Raw genomic sequence first — 20,907 nt, 5'->3', positions numbered from 1 at the left:
CAGTAGAAGAATTTTAGGCCCTCCCATTGGCTGTTGGGATGTTCGGATCAGACTACTAGCCGTAGAGGGGAGTGCACTTGTTTGAGGGCAGGTGATGTTGAAAAGAATGTTTAGTATGATATAAAACATTCAGTGCATGTGTGTGGTGTGTGCATGTGTTTGCATCTACTTGTATGTATGTGTGTATTACATGACCATGGTCATTACCATCAACCAGTTTGTTGCAGGAGAGGCATATAGTTTAGTGGTAGAGCACTTGCCCGAGGTGCAATGGGTCACAAGATCGATTTCCCTCTATATACTAAGGACTCAGGTTTTCCCCCATCCCAACCAATGCCCCATGACTGGTACATCAAAGGCTGTGGTAAATACTGTCCAGTCTATGTCAAAGTGTACATAAAAGATCCCTTGCTGCTTTGTTACGAGTAGCCTATGTAGCTGCAGTGTATTTCCTGTCTCATGACCAAATGCCGAAATAATTAGATACACACCAAACAGCTGTAGTTCATAATGCACCAAAGTGTCATTAAACAAATATTATTTTCCGTAACTCCTGTTCCTAACATTTCTTCACAACTGATGTTGTAAAGACCAAAGTATGTGCTGTTCTATTTATGGAAATATGCATTCAAAGATTTGTTTGCAATGAAATAAAAATGAGCAGCCTATGTGTGTGCTGCAATTATAACAAACTGATCTATGTGGTGTGCCCTTCTTGGTGTGTGTTGCAATTATAACAAACTGACCTATCTGGTGTGCCCTTCTTGGTGTGTTGCACTAACAGAAAACTGACAAATCTGGTGTGCCCTTCTTGGTGTGTGTTGCACTAACAGCAAACTGACAAATCTGGTGTTCCCTTCTTGGTGTGTGTTGCACTAAAAGCAAACTGACCTATCTGGTGTGCCCTTCTTGGTGTGTTGCACTAACAGAAAAATTACCTATTTGGTGTGCCCTTCTTGGTATGTGTTGTACTAAAAGCAAACTGACCTATCTGGTGTGCCCTTCTTGGTGTGTGTTGCATTAACAGCAAACTGACCTATCTGGTGTGTCCTTCTTGGTGTGTGTTGCACTAAAAGCAAACTGACAAATCTGGTGTGCCTTTCTTGGTGTGTGTTGCACTACCAGCAAACTGACAAATCTGGTGTGCCCTTCTTGGTGTGTGTTGCACTAACAGCAAACTGACATATCTGGTGTACCCTTCTTGATGTGTGTTGCACTAACAGCAAACTGACCTATCTTGTGTGCCCTTCTTGGTGTGTGTGTTGCACTAACAGCAAACTGACCTATCTGGTGTGCCCTTCTTGGTGTGTGCTGCACTAACAGCCAGCTGACCTACCTGCTGTACATCTTAGTGTGTGCTGTACGAACAGCTATCTGACCTACCTGGTGTACACTGCTTGGTGTGTGCTGTACGAACAGCTATCTGACCTACCTGATGTACACTGCTTGGTATGTGCTGAACTAACAGCTATCTGACCTACCTGGTGTACACTGCTTGGTATGTGCTGAACTAACAGCTATCTGACCTACCTGGTGTACACTGCTTGGTATGTGCTGAACTAACAGCTATCTGACCTACCTGGTGTACATTTATTGTTGTGTGCTGCATTAACAGCCTGCTGAGCTACCTGGTGTGTGCTGCACTAACCACGAACTGACCTTCCTGGTGAACACTTCTTAGTGTGTTCTGTACTAACAGCTATCTGACCTACCTGGTGTATACTTCTTGGTGTGAGCTGTACTAACAGCTATCTGACCTACCTGATGTATACTTCTTGGTGTGAGCTGTACTAACAGCTATCTGACCTACCTGGTGTATACTTCTTGGTGTGAGCTGTACTAACAGCTATCTGACCTACCTGGTGTATACTTCTTGGTGTGAGCTGTACTAACAGCTATCTGACCTACCTGGTGTATCAGAGTTCGACAAATCCGCTAGCCCGACGCCCGTGGCTAGTGGTTTTTAAGTTCGGGCTAGTGAGAAATGCAAAACCACTAGCCCCTGCGGGCTAGTGGTTTCCCCCCTCCTCTCGTCATCGCTCGATCGTGGTTTTTTTTCTTTCTTTCTTTCTTTTTCTCTCGGCTGAAATTTCGTTTAATAAATTTGATTGTGACGTTTGTCATCGAATAATATCAACAACGCAATGAGTATATAATAATAATCCACTTGAGCTAGGTCTGCAAACTGCAGTAACATGCTATCTCTACATCGCCACAGTTACAGCAGGCATTGTTTACCTTTCCCTTTCAAGTTTCTGGCACAGGAAATAAAGTCTAATGACATGCGTGTTTTGATTGGTTAGTCACGTCACGTGGTCGTTAATCTCGCACATGTTTTAGGCTAAGAACTTGGAAATCACCAATCGCGACGACAGGTTAATCAAGTAAACCCCAGCCATGATTTGAATTTCAGTGTTTGTTTTATTTACCTATTGTTTTCTAATTTAACACTTCGCTAACATGTGGTTATCGGCAATCAGGAAAACAATTTACTTTAATGGTAACCGCATATGCAATGACTCGGCTTGGCCTATTACGTGTATCAGTTTGGATAATACGTCACAGCTGCCGATACAAGATAACACCTTTTTTGTTCATCAATTAACAACGGATAAGATGTCGCCGTTATATTCTTTTGATATCGGTCTGACACGGAATAATGCCCTGTATTTGGCATCACCGTTCCTGGCAACATAAATAGTAGGCCCTAAATATATAACCAACTACCAAATACACTGAACCATCTATTACCGTGTGTCACACCGTCGTACCCTCATTTAAATTTAATTATTTTGATAGTGTTTTTAGATACCAACCAAGAGTTTGCTAAATTATTTTTCCCCGGGTGGGGAGGGCAAAAACAAAAACGGGACAATGACGATGGATCACATTTGACAAAAGACAAAACGTACGACACGACAAAAAACTTAAAGTTACAACATGATTTAAGTGTTTGTTTTATTTTACTGTTATACTCGTAAATGTGTAATGTTACAAAAATTATATAAAAATCCAGTTATAATTGATCCGGAATTTGGGCTAGTGCTTTATCTTGGTGGGCTAGTGGTTTTCACAAACCCACTAGCCTTGTGGCTAGTGACTTTTCAAAATATTTGTCATACTCTGTGTATACTTCTTGGTGTGAGCTGTACTAACAGCTATCTGACCTACCTGATGTACACCTCTTGGCATGTGCTGTACTAACAGACAGCTGACCTACCTGGTGAGCACTTCTTGATGTGTGCTGTACTAACAGCTATCTGACCTACATGTACCTGGTGTACACTTCTTGGTGTGTGTTGTACTAACAGTTATCTGACCTACATGTACCTGGTGTACACTTCTTGGTGTGTGTTGTACTAACAGTTATCTGACCTACCTGGTGAGCACTTCTTGGTGTGTGTTGTACTAACAGCTATCTGACCTACCTGGTGAGCACTTCTTGATGTGTGCTGTACTAACAGCTATCTGACCTACATGTACCTGGTGTACACTTCTTGGTGTGTGTTGTACTAACAGTTATCTGACCTACCTGGTGAGCACTTCTTGGTGTGTGTTGTACTAACAGCTATCTGACCTACCTGGTGAGCACTTCTTGATGTGTGCTGTACTAACAGCTATCTGACCTACATGTACCTGGTGTACACTTCTTGGTGTGTGTTGTACTAACAGCTATCTGACCTACATGTACCTGGTGAGCACTTCTTGATGTGTGTTGTACTAACAGCTATCTGACCTACATGTACCTGGTGTACACTTCTTGGTGTGTGTTGTACTAACAGTTATCTGACCTACCTGGTGTACACTTCTTGGTGTGTGCTGTACTAACAGTTATCTGACCTACCTGGTGAGCACTTCTTGGCGGAGGACCACCTGGGGAAGTGACCTTCATCCACTCGTTCTTCCTGATGTTGTAGAAGAAAAGATCATTATAGACAAACATCTGAAAATAAAAATGACAAATATTTCATTATAAATTATGGCCATGTTTCATTAAACAAGAATTCTGCGAAATTAAATGTCCTGCCTGTCATAAACTTACTTGATATCGCTGACAGTTGAATACATTAAAGTAATAATAATGAAAGGTTTAAATTTGTTTAATTGTGATGAACATCCATTATGCAACTATAAACCGAGATTTATCGGTCTGGGAGTTGCAGAATATAAGAAATGGAACTAAACACAAACCCAACATTAACCTAAATGCAACGCTGATGCAGGCGTCACCCCCACTACTGAAAAAGTATTAGTAATACCAATATCTTGCTATTTAACTCATAAAGGTGTGGGGGCAGGAGGTAGTGCAGTGGTACTGCGCTCACCTTATATGGTCTCAGATTACAGTTATCTTCCCATTTGGTTCTCCAAAATCCGGAAGTTTCACCGCGCAAGTAGTCTGCTGTTTGACTGTGATTATTTCATGGCAGACAGCTATGAAGTGGCAACTGTTTGACTGAAGTGACAGGGGATAGCATGTAGTTTGTAAACATGTGTAACTTGCTGACATTGAAGACTTGTTTGTGGTAATTCCGGCCCATGCAAAAGTAGTGCTTTTTGTGTAAAATGGGTGTACTCCGGTCTGGTTTAGAGGGTGTGTCTGTTTAAACCAATATGCTGGGAGAAAGAGCTGGACAACAGGGGTTGTCCTTTTCAGGGTATGTGTCCCCCATGCAGGCAAAGGTACATACAAAACCTCACGGGCCTGCTGATATTAATAAAAATGTTATAGCCACTAAGGCTATATAGAAACATATAGCGAAATTAATTGTGGTCTGAGGCCTGATATAGTTCACACATTACACCGGTTAAATGCTTGATTCTGATGAAAGTATTATAACCAGAGGTGAAATTACACAGACTGATTGTGAATACCACAAGGAATATGAAAACTAATTTATTTATTTTCTAAATATTTTATTAAATTAAAAAACTTTTTTTTTGAATTTATTAAAAATTAAAATTAAATTGTTCAACTTTTAAATTTCAATATCCTCCAAAATAGCATAAAATGACCTCTGATGTTACTACAGGTTGTTGCAATATTTTTTAACAGTTTTGAGCTAATAATTTGGTAAAAAAGAGCAAAAGTTGGATTTTGTTAGTCAATATTGAGATTGTTTTGTTTTTTTACATATTGAATTTTAATGAGTTTCTCAATTATTGCAATTGGACAGAAGATCTAAATATAATGAATATATCACTACTAAATGTAATTAAACACTTTAAATAAATAGTATACAGTTTTTAACAAGATTAACTACTCTAATAATACATTTCACCTACATTTATATAAATTACACACTTCAGTCATTTTTCAAAAATGGTCTTTCATCCTTAGAAAATCTAATAGGCTAATATTCTATGCTGTCTGAATGTATTTATTGTGTTCAGTAATCAGATGCTGGTATACTTGTCAAGTTTATTGCAGAAAATGTGCCAAAAAGGTTAACATTTGGCTTGTAATACATATGGCAGAATAATCCATAATGCATATTCAGTGGTCATTACTACAAACATCCTTCCAATCAAGAAATACTACACTGAGGTATCCAAGACACTGGCACATGACTACACTTGTTGACAGTTATTACTGGAAACTGAAAAATATGGTGCAAGTACCTCTTGGTAGGATTTATATCAGCATTTTGCGACAAAATCTTCATTTTCAAAGTTGTCGTCAACAAAAAACATATTATGGTGTATACCTAAGTAATATCTGTAGGGCATATTCATATTAATATGCATTTATATGGACTGTTTTGCCTTTTACAAAGTGGCTACATGTCTAATACAGTAAATGAAGTAGATCAAGTAAATACAGCAGATCAAAATTGAATCTGAGGCCTATCATGTCTAATTTTCCCTGAAATTAGTGTGTAAAAATTTGTTGCAAATGGCCCCAATTTTGTGACTTTCACCATCCCTCTGACACATTTCTAATAATGTATCATGAATTCAGTCACCATATCTTTACTAAGCCTCCACTTATCATATCTAAAATGCAAAATTTTACAGTTTTAGATTATTTTTTTTCTTCAAAAATTTAAATTTAAGTTTAATATTTCATTAAAAATGAAGTAAAATCTAATGATTGATTTTTTTTCCTTTAAATATTTCAAAATCTTTCCAAGACAACACTGTGCAGATAGAACATATGTAGAAGAAAAAATATCTGCTCATTGTATGATGAAATTCCAAAATTTGATAAAGTTATTACATTTTGAAGTTGGTGTCCCTCAAGTTTCCATTGCTAAAATTGGCCATGGCAAGGCACTGTGGTAGGTGTTTTAACACAGCCTCTATATACTCTCAGTTTAAAGGTGACATCCCGATACTTATTGAGCATTGCTTTAATATGTATATCATTGGAATGCATTAGTGTGGGGCAGTTGTTAGGGGGAAAAATGGACTGATAGGCCTCAGATTACAGTTATCTTCCCATTTGGTTGTCCAAAATCCGGAAGTTTCACCGCGCAAGTAGTCTGCTGTTTGACTGTGATTATTTCATGGCAGACAGCTATGAAGTGGCAACTGTTTGACTGAAGTGACAGGGGATAGCATGTAGTTTGTAAACATGTGTAACTTGCTGACATTGAAGACTTGTTTGTGGTAATTCCGGCCCATGCAAAAGTAGTGCTTTTTGTGTAAAATGGGTGTACTCCGGTCTGGTTTAGAGGGTGTGTCTGTTTAAACCAATATGCTGGGAGAAAGAGCTGGACAACAGGGGTTGTCCTTTTCAGGGTATGTGTCCCCCATGCAGGCAAACGTACATACAAAACCTCACGGGCCTGCTGATATTAATAAAAATGTTATAGCCACTAAGGCTATATAGAAACATATAGCGAAATTAATTGTGGTCTGAGGCCATATGCGATCGATCTAGGATCGATTCTCGTCAGTGGGCCTAATGGGCTATTGCTCGTTCCAGTCAGTGCTCCACAACTAGTGTAACAAAGGCCATGGTATGTATTATCCTGTCTGTGGGATGGTGCATATAAAAGATCACTTGCTGCTAATCGAAAAGTGTAGCCCATGAAGTGGCGACAGCAGGATTCCTCTCTCAATATCTGCAGTCCTTAACCATATTATGTCCGATGCCATATAACCGTAAATAAAATGTGTTGAGTGTGTCATTAAATAAAACATTTCCTTCCTACATAAAGGCGAGACAAACAGATACGTCTACATTTAACATAAAACTCCTGTCACGGTTTTAACTCCAGGGCTAGAAATGAAAAAATAAATCTACATGCACCAAGTGCATGCTGAATTTTTTTTTACATGCACCATTAAAATTCTGCATGCACCAAAAATAAGGCAACTTCGGGGTTTTTTTATACGAAGCTATTCGGAATTATTCGGCAATACCTATATTTATTTATTAACATTACCGGAACGTTATACAACTGCGTTTATTACTGATTCTTGATCAAATTTGAAAATTTCACCCAACATAAAGGCCTTACAGAAATCTATAATAGGCCTGTTACAAAAATGTACGAATATTTGTGTTTTGTATTAAGCATGTTATCAACTTTTTTAACTCGGTAAGATCTGTTGGTATAATACAAATTAGCCTACGGAATTCGACGAAAAGTTGCGATTGAAATAATCACTAGCTGACTTCGAGTCAACTACGCGAGTAACGCACCTGCACGTTCACAATCATCTGATCAAGTGCCCATATCTGAGGTCGAAAATGTTCAAGGCAGTTACAGTACTTTGTAGGCCCTATTGATCACAGATCTGGTGGAGTTCAATTTGTCAGTGACGACAACAACTGTTATGCGCGTGGATACCGCAAAGTCAGTCTCGACCACCTTCCCTAATACCGTTCACGCATATAACCGAGATATTGCCGGCAATTTTCGCAAATATATTTCATGGAAATGACCGAAAGGGCTCCATTGTTGTAAGTAGGATTATGGGATACAAAATGGATGCACCCATAAGATAAAAGTTATCGTTTTCATGTGGCAAACAGATTACGAAATGCATACACAAAATTCAACAACTTGAGTCCTAATCTGGTAGACAACAGGATACTAGTATACGCAATACACAGTACTTGAAAAATATTAGCATGCACCGCGTGCACCCAGTTTTAAAAGTTACATGCACACGCAAAAATCAGCATGCACCGGTGCATGTACTAACACTGCATTTCGAGCCCTGAACTCACACTGTTTCCTGTGAAATATTCTCCACCAAACATGATGAGTTCCTCTTTATCTGGGTGTGCTGTCATGGTCATGCTGCATCTGGATAAAGAACAAAGGGTTTGTTTAGTGACATCTTTAACTCTTTCCCTCCCATGTTGAGATGTGCAAAACTAACGTAAAAACCCATTCTCGACTGTAGTCGAGACGCAACCAGTCTTCGACTGTCAACATTCACAGGAGTTATCTATCTTGATTTTGTGAACACTAGAACACAGTAGAATGACAATCGAACACTTGGAGTGTATTTTGTTGACTGGTATTCATATCTAAGTTGTTATCGCAATATCAAAAAGAAAACAAAAACCGGTCTAAATTTGTGTTATTGATGACGTAACGCACACATGGGTTCAAGTTCTCACTATTTAAAACATGTTGGACATTATTATTTAATGACAACTGAAGATTTGTAAAAGATGTATTCACCAAAAATAACTGATAATACGGACTTTGAAGTAGATGATGGATTCATGGTATTACTGGTATTACTTAATGATAAAATAAATTTTGTGAAAGCATCATAAACAATGACTTCATGGATCGTGATCGTTGGGTTTTTAAAAAATATATTTAAAAAATATCATTTAAGTTCTTCTGTAATTTTTATTTTGGTAATTAGAATCACTAATATGTCCTCTAACACACATCAAAATAGTGTTACACAAATTGTTTTTTACTATTTGAATTTGAAAAATGTTGGTTCAAAATTCCATAATTCACGTTGGAAACTTGGGTCAGTGATGATGTTTTCTGGTTGTAAAGCTGGGTGGATAAGAGTTAAACTAGAGCCATTATGGTGTCAAGAAGTAATTTTTGTGACACTTCAAGAGAAAATGGGAAGAGGGAAAATGTGGTAGCAGCTAAGGCTTGAAATAGGAATTAAAATGTGGCCGGATGTTATTATTATTTTTAATCTTGTCAAAAGAAGCAAAATAGCGTTATTTGGAAATAAGACACCATATGGGGTGAAGGAAAGATTTGAGGATAGTGTGTGAAAAATTAGGGCATCTGAGGTTTCAGAGTCTTATGGAATTTAAACATAATAACAGAATCACAAGCTACATAGCATATAATATAATCGTACATTCATCTGTGACTTCAAAACGTATCTGTGATTTTGTGATTTTAGCAGGTGCTAGGTCTAAATGTTCACTGCTTTTCGCAGGCCTCATCTTCAAGCCCTGCATGGGTACATGCAGGTAAGGCAAGTTTGGATTTCTAAAAAGGCATGTCATGTTACTATTTTCGTAGTGCTTAAGTTAACAACCTGGAGTAAATTCAAATTGTAACGTGTGAGCACAGAAATCACAATGACTTTACTGGGGACAAATTTTAATTGGGAGAAGAAAAATAACAAAAATTAGGGTACGTACCAAGGGCATGAAGGCCAGTTACTTTTTATCAAGTTTTCTCAAACAAAAGATATTTTCACATACTTACCATTTGTGACACCCAATAGCTGATGTGTATTTTTGTGTTGGGGTGTCGTTAAACATTCATTCATTCATTCATTCATTCATTCATTCATAGACAAAAATGATTTTACCTTGGTGTCGTGGGTTATAGCCTATGCACTTTCTTTAATATAGACGCCTTTTATCATATTGCCAATGATAATTTTACTATATTTAGACATACAACACGGAATCTATAAAACATGGTAGCAAACCAGGTTGGGCACCAGGGCACATTTAATTTCATTTCAACTTATTTTCATGCTTATAACCAATTAAGGTTCAAGCACGTTGTTCTAGGCACACACACATCTCAGCTATCTGGGCTGTCTGTCCAGAACAGTGGGTTAGTTGTTAGTTGTTAGCGAAAGAGAAGAGGGTGTAGTGGTCTTACACCTACCCATTGAGTTGTTAAAACTCGCTCTGGGTGGGAACGCTGCGAACCCTGTACGTACCAGCCGTGTGTCCAGTGGCTGAACCACAACACCACTGAGGCTGGTTCCAGTGTACAACAGCTTTTGAATCCTGACTTTATAGGGAGCATATGTAGACCAGAGGTAAAATGTTTGCATAGTATGCAGGGCTTCTAGAATTTTTATAAAATCCACTAGCCATGGGTCAGTAATTAATGTATTTTACTAGCCACGATTAAATATCCACTAGCCCTGCTTTACTAAAAAATAAATACAATTTTACTAATAGTAATAATCAGATATGTCACCTAAAGAGGGTGACAGAGCTTAAAAACACTAAGATTGGGGAGGTATGAGTGTGGCAGGATATTCATATTTACATAATAGACTTAAAGGCAGCATTTGACAACTCTTTTTTTTACTAGCCATCGGGTATGGTAATTGTAGTTATTTACTAGCCCAACGTTGAATATCACTAGCTATGGGAGTGGGGCTACCATAATCCAGAAGCCCTGGTCTAGGATCGATCCCTGTTGGTGTACCCATTGGGCTATTTCTCGTTCTAGCCAGTGCCACTGGTATATCAAAGGCTGTGCTATGTGCTATCATGTCTGTTGGATGGTGCATATAAAAGATCCCTTGCTGTATTAGGAAAAATGTAGCGGGTTTCCTCTAAAGATTACCAAATGTTTGACATCCAATAGCCGATCATTAATTAATCAGTGTGCTCTAGTGGTGTCGTTAAACAAAACAAACTTCTTTACAGGGAGAATACATAGCCCAATGGTAAAATGTTCACATCATGTGCAGTCGGTCTAGGATCGATCCCCGTCAGTGGGCTCACTGGGCTATTTCTCGTTCTAGCCAGTACATGTACACCACTGGTATATCAAAGGCTGTGCTATGCGCTATCATGTTTGTGGGATGGTGCATATAAAAGATCCCTTGCTGTTAATGAAAACAAACTTTTATAAGGAGCATATACCATATCATTGTTATAGAGTTAAGCCTGATAAAAAAGGCACTTTAAATAACCAGCCATCTTATTATTCTCCCAAAGCATGTGATATACACATTGTAAACTACCTTGCATTAATTAAGAGACCACTAAAAAAATTACACCTCAAGAACAGGTATGGTAAATAAAGTGTTTTGTTTAATGACACCACTAGTACACATTGATTAATTGGATGTCAAACATTTGGTAATTCCGACTCAAAGTCATCAGAGTTAACCCGCTACATTGTCCTAATGCAGAAAAGGATCTTTTATATGCACTTTCCCACAGACAGGAAAGCACATACCACAGCCTTTGACCAGTTGTGGTGCACCGGATGGAACGTGAAAAAACACAATCAATTGAATGGATCCACCGAAGGGATTTGATCCTGCGACACAAGCACCTCAAGCGAGCAATCAATCAACTGAGCTAAATCCCGTCCAAACAGGTATGGATTCTTAAATTACATGATTTCATATTTAGGTATGTACTACCATTTTCACTGAAAGGCATAAAAGAATAAACAAAACTTGGTAATGCTGTAAGATATTGTAAACAATATATCAAACCTTGGTGAGGGTGGTTCACACTTTTCTTCCACAACTTCAGTTTGTTGTTTGTCTTTTTTCTTGAATTCAGCTATGAGATTTTCTATGTCTTCCTGCAAAAGTAAAATGTTTTACACAGCATACCTGCAATACTTTATTAATTTTACAGACCTAAGTAGCTAATCTCTGTTTTTGTGCTAGGGTATCGTTAAACGTACATACATTCATTCAGTTACAGAACTCCTCATTTTGAAATTTCAATGGAAAGGTAAAATATGGCTGCCGATCAGAATAGATCATCCCCAATCCCTAATGAATCAATCATATAATATAAAGGGTTGTACGCATACGGTCAACAAGGCTAGCTCTGAGCGAGCAAAATCTTTTGCCAAATTATCTATTAAACTTCAAAAATTGCAGAAATTGACAGTTATTTTCTTTTAAAAAAGTAAATTATTACATGAAATTATTTCGCCAGATTAAAATAAAATTAACCAGCTGCTTTCAATATTTGCAATTGGCGAATTTGGCAACATATTTTTAGAAGCAAATTCATATGCAAGAACTCTGCACTTATGCAGAGATAAACCATGGAATTGATCAAAAAGCGATTTTACGTGGTTAGCTAAATCAGTTTCCATTTGGGGAGAGAAAACACAATGTTTTATAGCAACCACAGTATACCCTGTTACACAGTTATGATTAAGATCACGTATTGAGATGAATCGTGCTGATGTCATCCTATCAGTGTCAAAGTCTTTAGCAACAGAATGTACACTACTTCCACCCTTCACTGCTAATGCTGCTCTCTCCATGAAGTCAATGGGTGTAGTACCCCAATTTGTTTGCCGTTTGTATACACGCGGCATCTTCAAAGGAAGTAGTTCAATGTCCAGTTAGGACTACAATATATATATATATATATATATATATATATATATATATATATATATATATATATATACGAATGTCATCAACATAACCTAGGATGATGTAGTAAACCTGACAAACATAAATGTAATCAGTATCAACAAGAGGCTCCACCCTGTGCAAGTATTTCAGTGTACATTCAAGTACAGATAACAGGTCATCTTCATACTGGTGCTAGGCACAAATGTCAAACAAATTTTCAGCAGATTTAATGCCAAAGCAAGTGTGGTTCCTGACTAAATTGCACAGGACGATAACAAGGTTGTTCATCTGACATGAATCATCTGGTTCCGAGAAAAAGAGCTTGGCCAGTCATACACAAGTAGTTTGGAGTTTTCTCGAGGTTGGAATTGATTGCCCCACTTCTCTGGATATAATTTGTTTCACAATATATATTCCCTCCGCTTAGCCGCCAATCAAAACCATCAACCAACATATTGGAAAAAAACACAATGGGGTAAGTTGTTCTATGGTTCAACATACCCCAATCAGACTGGCACAACTTGCCCCATACTGGCTATTTTAATATCTTAATCCATGCTGTTAAAATGGTGGCACAAACTTAACCCAAACTGTTCATGGAAATACACAGTAAAACAATGTTTTAATCACAAGTCAGGGAACATGCAAAATATTTATGATTTTCCTGATATAAATAAATATACCTAGAGAGTGATGAATCTTACTTTCTCCTGTGTTAAAATGTCTTTTTCAAGGCAAAATTTACACAAGTGTGCCTGCTTCATGACCATTACATCATTGAGGCACAGGGTCATAATCTCTCCAAATATGGTGCCAAATGTCACGGCTCTATTCAGAAACCAATGGGAAGGGGTGGATCAACTAACCTGTCCCTCCATTAAAGGTACGCCCTAGTTGTTAACCATTACGCCGTTGTTTTTTCGCTGTTAAACCCATTTTTTCAAAAATAAAATTGCACTTTACTTACCGTTTATTATTTAGAATATACATTTCCATTCACCTGAAGTGTTTTTTTGGTAATCCTGGTAATCCTGGTGTTTGTAATACCACAAAATGCATTTTTCGTATTTCTTAAAAAGCTACGCGCCTCTGAGAAAAAAACGTTGAGCAGACAAGGTCTAATCTATTTTTAGAGGGGATATTTCTATTTCAATGTCACAGACGTTGGTATACCACGTGACCGTTATCATTTTGGTTCGATTTGTTTTCTCGTGCACGGTTCGCGCAACAACAACCAATTTGTTGTCATTTGCTTGTTGTTCATTTGTGAGGTTTTTCTTCACAGTTTGTGCACATTTTCATTAACAATAAAGTTCAGACAAGTAAGTATCTCAATACAAAACGTTACAAACCCTTAAAACCAATAAGTCTTACGATATCTGGAGAGGACAGAACAGTTGGAACATGTCCAGGAGAGGTGAAAGAAACGCATCCCAAGTCTGTGCGCACTCTGTGAAATTTGTCGTGACGTAGGCATTTTTGTGCTTCGAGCGACATCTACCGGTGACATCAGAATACTAACTTTCAAAATTATTTCAAGCATATAAAACCTGCTTTTTCACTCCATTTTATAAAAACGTGATCCAAGTGTGCTACAGGTTTGTAGATTAACCAAAATTATAATTTATTTTCGCTGGATGGAACTAGGGCGTGTGGCTTTAATAATTAAGTGTCAAGTATCTGAGTATTTTAATATTCATTCTAATCCATATTCAGATTGCTTTTCAACTGGTGGAAAGAGTTCCGTACGTTCCAGCATGCATGCTAATACTATCACCATCACTAACCCTAAGCCTGAATGAACTGAATGCTGTAACGTTCGGAACTCTTGCCGGGATGGGGGTGGGGGCTGGCTCCTCCAGTTTTTGAGCTGGGTGGCATGGGAGAAGGGGGGCAGTGTCCAATGTAGCTCGAATCACCTCCAGCCCTCCCTTTATTGATATTGATATCAATAAGGGGAGGGCTGGAGGTGACTCGACCTATGAAAACTAGTTAGGCCTACCGAGTTAGACCTATCGTCAACTTCCCTAACTGCATTATGCTTCAAATTCCGTTCACTTTATTTTCTCGTGCACGGTTCACGCAATCAACATCCGATTTGTTGTCATCGGCATGTCGTTCATTTATGAGGTTTTTCTTCACAGTTCAGGAACATTTTTATAAACAATAAAGTTGAGAAAAGTAAGTATCTAAATACAAAACTTAACAAAGCCCTAAAAGCAATAATTTTACTATGTCGTTTTTGTTTATTCCTTAAAATTACCGATATCGGGTCCACATGACTCGTAGAAATTGACTTAAAATGGAGAAGATGAATTAACATTAGGTGCGTGTCACATGACCTCACACGTGCCAGATCAACAAGGCCAGAGAATTTAATTTTTACGATTTTTAAGACCCCTGTTGTTAGAATTTGTTTTAAATTATTATATTCCATCTGCAAAAGGTATGCTACATTTGTGTATTTCTATTGCAGTGAATAATATTGATAATCCATTCATAACAGTTGTAAATAATTTTGAGTATATAATTGTGTTAATTTATAATCAATTCATTAAACAAATTATATTTTACAAACTACTCGCAGGTATGAACGTAATGCCTATTAGTACTGACATAAAGTGTGAGCGATGTGTGTTGATAAAACGCGGACCGGACCAGAATGCTTGACAAATTGAATTTTTCCTTTAAATTTTTAAAATAAATTAAGTGTTCGGCAACTGTGCATAATTAAGAAATATTTATTTTTTCATGTAGTTGCCTTACAAATGGAAAATGATTAACCGCACATGCGCAGTACGATACTTTTTGCAAAGGCATGCGCCTGAACGCAGTTAGAAACGTCGCACCCTTTCCTGTTTACCGGAGGGTGTTTCACTTTTATTTATTATAATGGATTTGTTTTACATCCACATTGTTGATTTTTTACGTTACTTGATTGCAATTTATTTTGTTTCACGTATTGTAGCTGAAAAATGTAGAATAGTATTTCCGTAAATATCGTATTCATGTTTCCGTCGTTAGGTGAACGCAGTTTGGGACGTCGATGGTACCAGTTTAAGCAGTTAGTGGTTACTCAGCCTAAAAGGCTAAAGTTACTGTTACAGTGCAGTCTGGCTGCAATCAGCTCAGCTCATAAGCGTCTGAAGATTTTAGCAGATGAGGACCAGCTAGATACTAATCGATTTTCAACTATGAGTGTCATGACATTATTTTGAGTGTCGGGGAGGGGGAGGTGGGGAGACATTCACATTGCGGATGATTGACACGATTCATACTTCTCCCTTCTCTGCCAGTTCTTTTTTGGTTCGTTTCTGAGCTTTTCTTTCCGTTTTCTGCGCCGTCTTCTCCTTTCCTTTACCCTTGTTCTCCTTCTTGTTTTTCTTTCCCATGTTTGGTCTTTTTATTTCTTCTTTATTTTTTAACCAAAATTAAAACCAAAAGTATTAACAGAGTTACACTAAAATGTTCATCTTAACAACTTCCTATCCGTTTGTCTCCGACAAGCCACAGGTCAGACCTGGACTGAAGCCATGTGTTTTGGTACATGACGTCACACATCAGCATGCGCGCGCATCTGGTAGGCAGAAGTCGATAATGGCCAGTAGTAAGAAAGCGAACTAGGCCCTAGCGTAGCGTGAATAGCAAACAATTATAAAATAAAACGTAGGCCTATATGCATTTAAAACTGTTTTAAAAGAAATGATACCCTTTGTTAAAGGTAGGGTCAACTCAAACAATAAGAGCCTTATGTGTTGGAAAGATGCATACCCGGACCACCAACACATACTGACACTTTAGCAAATGAAAAACGCGTAATTTTAGAGTTAATAAAAAAACATGATTATTCCTGCTAACTGGGGGCAGCCATTTTGTTTCGTTTTTGTGACGTCCGGTGGGATAGCTTGGGGCGAAGTGATGTCAGCTCCTGACCATCTCCTGTATGTACAGTGTAAACAAAAGCAGTAATTTTCGACAAGGCGCTTCTCTTTGATCAACCTGACTTGTAAAACAGCATAAATGACGTAATATTATAATAAACTATTTAACTAAATATATTTCAAGTTGCATTAACAGAACAAAATGGGGTTATAGTATTTTTCTCTGTTAAATAATCCAAAGGAAAAATGTACAAAATTAGGCCTATTGATATGCTACGTTGGAGCAAAAACGACAACCGACGATACCCAAGTGATACTTTTCTTTTCTTTGGGACTACGTAATTGGTCAGTTCTGTGTTTTTAGATGGAAAAGTCTACTTAATCAATAGTTTTACAGAACTATTTACAGTAATAAACCATGTCCATTACAATTTTAGGGGCGACAGGTAATATTCCACAATACCGGTATGTATTTTTGTGTCTAGACAGCGTCAATTAATTGGCTCGTCTGGTTACCAATCAAATACACACCTGCCAATCAGGAATCACGGGTAGAAGCAACTAACAACATAGACCAATTAACTAAGAAAACACTCCGTGTATAATTTCAGTACGTAGGTTAATGCATGGGCAAAACATTGTTAATTGTTTCAACTTGTTGTGTAGCCACTTTGACAATGGTATTTTATTTTGTATTGAAAAGTAATATATATAGTGCTGGATATACTTATTGCTGGCTTATTGGGATGTGTATTATTACAGAACATTGCAATGTATGACTATTTATCAACCCGCAAAAACCAGGTAGATTGTGTTTCTCTAGTTCTAAGGCTCATTCCTGACGTTATGCGTTAAGTATTACGTAACCACCAGCTCGCCAGAGGGCGTACTAACTGAGATGGTACAAAATGGCTGCGCCCGTTATATATAATAGCCGTCACATTTAACCGTTTTATTAATTAACTATACGATTATACGTGTTGATATTAAGCAATAATGTGCATTATATATCGTTGAATATGCATACCAGGCAAAATGCCTTAACTGTCCTCTGCTTTAAAGTTATAGTTAATTAATAAAACTTAAATGTGACGGCTATTATATATAAGAGCGCAGCCATTTTGTATCATCCCAGTAAATACGCCCTCTGGCGAGCTGGTGGTTACGTAATACCTAACGTGTCACGTCAGGAATTAGTCTTCGAATTGAAGAAACAAAATATACTTGACTTTTGCGGATGCATCGCAATATTCTGTAATAATAGTTATCCCAGTAAGCCAGCAACAATTATATATTATTTTTAATACAAAATAAACCACCATTGTCAAAGTGTTGAAATAACTGTATTGTGTTTTGTATATAAATTAACGCACGTACTGAAATAATAATCGGAGTGTTTTCTTAGTTAATTGGTCTTTTCTTTCCGTGGCCTGAACCTGTGGTTCCTGATTAGCAGGTGTATATTTAGACGGTCCCCAGACACTGTGTCTAGACACACTAAAAAGACGTGCCTCTTTTATTAAGATCACATTGTATTGTGTGTTAACCGCACGGACACCCCTCTAATCGTAATCGATCAGCCGTCCTGCTTTATTACTGTAAGTAATTCTGTAAAACACTTGATTAAGTAGATTTTCCCCATCTAAAATCACAAAACTGATAAATTACGTAGTCCCAAAGAAAAGAAAATTATCACTTGGGTATCGTGAGTGGTCGTTTTTGCTCGAACGTAGCATACCAATAGGCCTAATAATATGCTTCTTTTTTTTCTTTGGATTTTTAAAAAAAGAAAAATACTACAACTCCATTTCGTTTTATTGATGCAAATTGAAATATATTTAGTTAAATAGTTTATTATACTATCAAATCATTTATGTTGTTTTAAAAGTCAGGTTGATGAAAGCGAAGCGCCTTGTTGTAAATTAGATCGTTTGTTTACACTGTGCATAGAGGAGATAGACGGAGCTGACGTCACTTCGCCCCAAGCTATATTACCGGACGTCACAAAAACGAAACAAAATGGCTGCCCCCAATTAACAGGAATAATGATGGGATTTTTTATTAACTCTAAAATTACGCAATAGGCCGCCTCCAGTTAGGTGAATCGCAGTCAGCAGTCGCACGCCACATGAACGTCTACCAGAGCACCATTTTACATCTCTGGGACAGATACCAGCAGTTTCAGTCAGCTGAAGACCGGCCCAGCAGTGGAAGACCTCGCATAACACCTGCAGCACAAGATCGCTACATCCGGGTTCTGCACTTGCGTCACCGAACTGCCAAAGCAACGAACACTGCTGGACGCATACCTGGTTTGAGAAGGGTGTCATATATTGGCCCCGTCCTGCGACGTCAACATCGACATTTACGTGTTCGCTGGTGCACGAATGTACAGGGGTGGAACTTGGGAAACTGGCGGCGAGTATGGTTCAGCAACGAGTCACGTTTCATTCTACAGCGACGTGATGGACGACAACGTGTTTACAGACGCCGCAATGAACGTTTTGCCAACAAATGCGTCGCCCAAGTTGACAGATTCAGTGGAAGGAGTGTCATGATGTAGGGAGCCATCTCATACGCCGGCAGAAGTGAACTTGTGTTCGTACAAGGCAACCTGACAGCTGTACGCTACCGGGATGAAATTCTTCGCCGTCACATGCTTCCCATTTTGGATCGAGAGAGAGAACTCTTTCAGCAGGACAATGACAAGTCGCATACAGCACGTGTAACAATGGATTTCCTACAGAATGAGAACATTAATGTACTGCCATGGCCATCAAGATCGCCAGATCTCAACCCCATTGAATATCTATCGGACGAACTGGACAGACGTGTACGCCAGCGTGACCCGGAGCCTCATACGCTTCCGCAACTGTCACATGCACTGCATGTAGAATGGGCTAGGATTCCGCGTGCCCGGATTGAGAGACTCATTCAGTCTATGCCAAGGAGATGTCGCGCAGTGATTGCTGCTGCTGGTGGCCACACAAGGTATTGATTTCAGCGCCCTCGTGCGATGCTGTTTGGTGACGAAAACGCCTCCACTGCCATCAGTCCATAGCAAGAACATTGTCACATACCATGTCAAATTTGACTGTGATACGATCATAAATAACGAAATTATGCCACTTTGTATTAAAGAGATAATTCCATGAATTTTTCGCCTATGCGTTTCTTTTTTGACAGTATATACACACACACACACACGTGTATATATGAACATTTGTTACAAACGAACAGCTACTAGACAAGTCTGACGTGCCAGATGCGGATCGGGGGTGGGGGTGGGGGTGGGGGGTGTCGGGACCTACAAGGATTTTCTTCAACAATAAAGTTTAAGGAAGTATCTAATAATAATAAAATTAATAGTTTTAAAGTTTTCTAAGTCCTTTTTTATTCCTTAAAGTTGCTATATCGGATGCATATTAACTTGTACAAATTGTATTAAAATGGTGGATACAGTGCCGCATTATCCATAAGGCTGACTAGGCTAAAGCCTAGGGCCCACCAAAAGCAGGGGCCCATGCTACCTTTTTTTTTCTTTTAGTGTTAAATGTTAACACTATGTTGAGGGGCCCAAAGAAGCTCGAAGCCTAAAGGCCCTGCCATGGGTTAATACGGCACTGGGTGGATACTAAATTTAGTTTCAGTACCTGTTCCTTGAATATTAGTACAGAACTTAGCCTTTTAAATTAGATGCACCTTAAATTTACTTCGTCCATCTTCAGGACATTTTCTAGCATTCTTTTTTCCTTTTCTTTTTTTTTTGTAAATTTATATATAGGGCCTATATTATTGTTTTATTTTTAAAAACCTCAAAGATTTACCATTAATATTTTAGTCACTTAATCCTGTGCAGGGCAGGACATAGTTTGATATGCAGTCGGTCTAGGTGGGCCTATTTCTAGTTCCTGCATGTGCTCCACAACTGGTGTAAGAAAGGCTATGCTATTTATTATCCTGTCTGTGGGCTGCTGCATATACCGGTAAAAGAACTCTTGCTGCTAATCGTAAAGAGTAACCCATTGCGTGGCAGCAGCAGGTTTCTTCCCTAATATTATTCGTGTGATCCCTAAACATGTCCGACGCCATATATCCGTATCAGTAATTAAAATGAGTGAATGCATCGTTAACTAAAAGATTCCTTCCTTTCAAACCCCAAACACTGTCAGCTACCTTTAACAAGAGCCACAATTTCAAAGGCTATCACTTTCAAGCTGATTAATACTTAGCAAAACCAGTTAAAACAACTAATTACTGTAAATAGTAACATTAAAATGTTTTGTTTTAATTTAAGACACAAATTAACACAATTTAAAAAAAATATATAATAATAATTATTACAATTTTCTGTAATAAGTACATGCTTGGAACGAATTATTTTTAACTTGGCAGGATCACTAACATGGCTATAAATATGTTTTACTAATTTTAAATAAAAAGAAAAATGCAATAATGTTAAAAATATGAATGGTAA

The 20,907-nt window shown here is 38.1% G+C and overlaps 1 protein-coding gene across 1 annotated transcript in view; it reads right to left on the bottom strand.

Annotated features, from left to right (window-relative positions):
• Positions 1–16,012, bottom strand: part of LOC121388346 (kelch domain-containing protein 4-like) — a 32,662-nt gene extending 16,650 nt beyond the window's left edge. The window contains exons 1-4 of the mRNA XM_041519643.1: positions 15,828–16,012; positions 11,659–11,750; positions 8,186–8,264; positions 3,845–3,943 (exon numbers count right to left, since the gene is read on the bottom strand). Of these exons, the coding sequence (XP_041375577.1) occupies positions 3,845–3,943; positions 8,186–8,264; positions 11,659–11,750; positions 15,828–15,941 (384 nt within the window). The 5' untranslated portion in view covers positions 15,942–16,012. The remainder of the gene's footprint in view (positions 1–3,844; positions 3,944–8,185; positions 8,265–11,658; positions 11,751–15,827) is intronic.
• Between the last annotated feature and the right edge of the window lie 4,895 nt (positions 16,013–20,907).

Source organism: Gigantopelta aegis, chromosome 14 (assembly GCF_016097555.1).
Source record: "Gigantopelta aegis isolate Gae_Host chromosome 14, Gae_host_genome, whole genome shotgun sequence".
Classification (NCBI taxonomy): Eukaryota; Metazoa; Mollusca; class Gastropoda; order Neomphalida; family Peltospiridae; genus Gigantopelta; species Gigantopelta aegis.
Note: the sequence above shows the minus strand (reverse complement) of the source record. Positions and strands in the feature narration are given on the sequence as shown.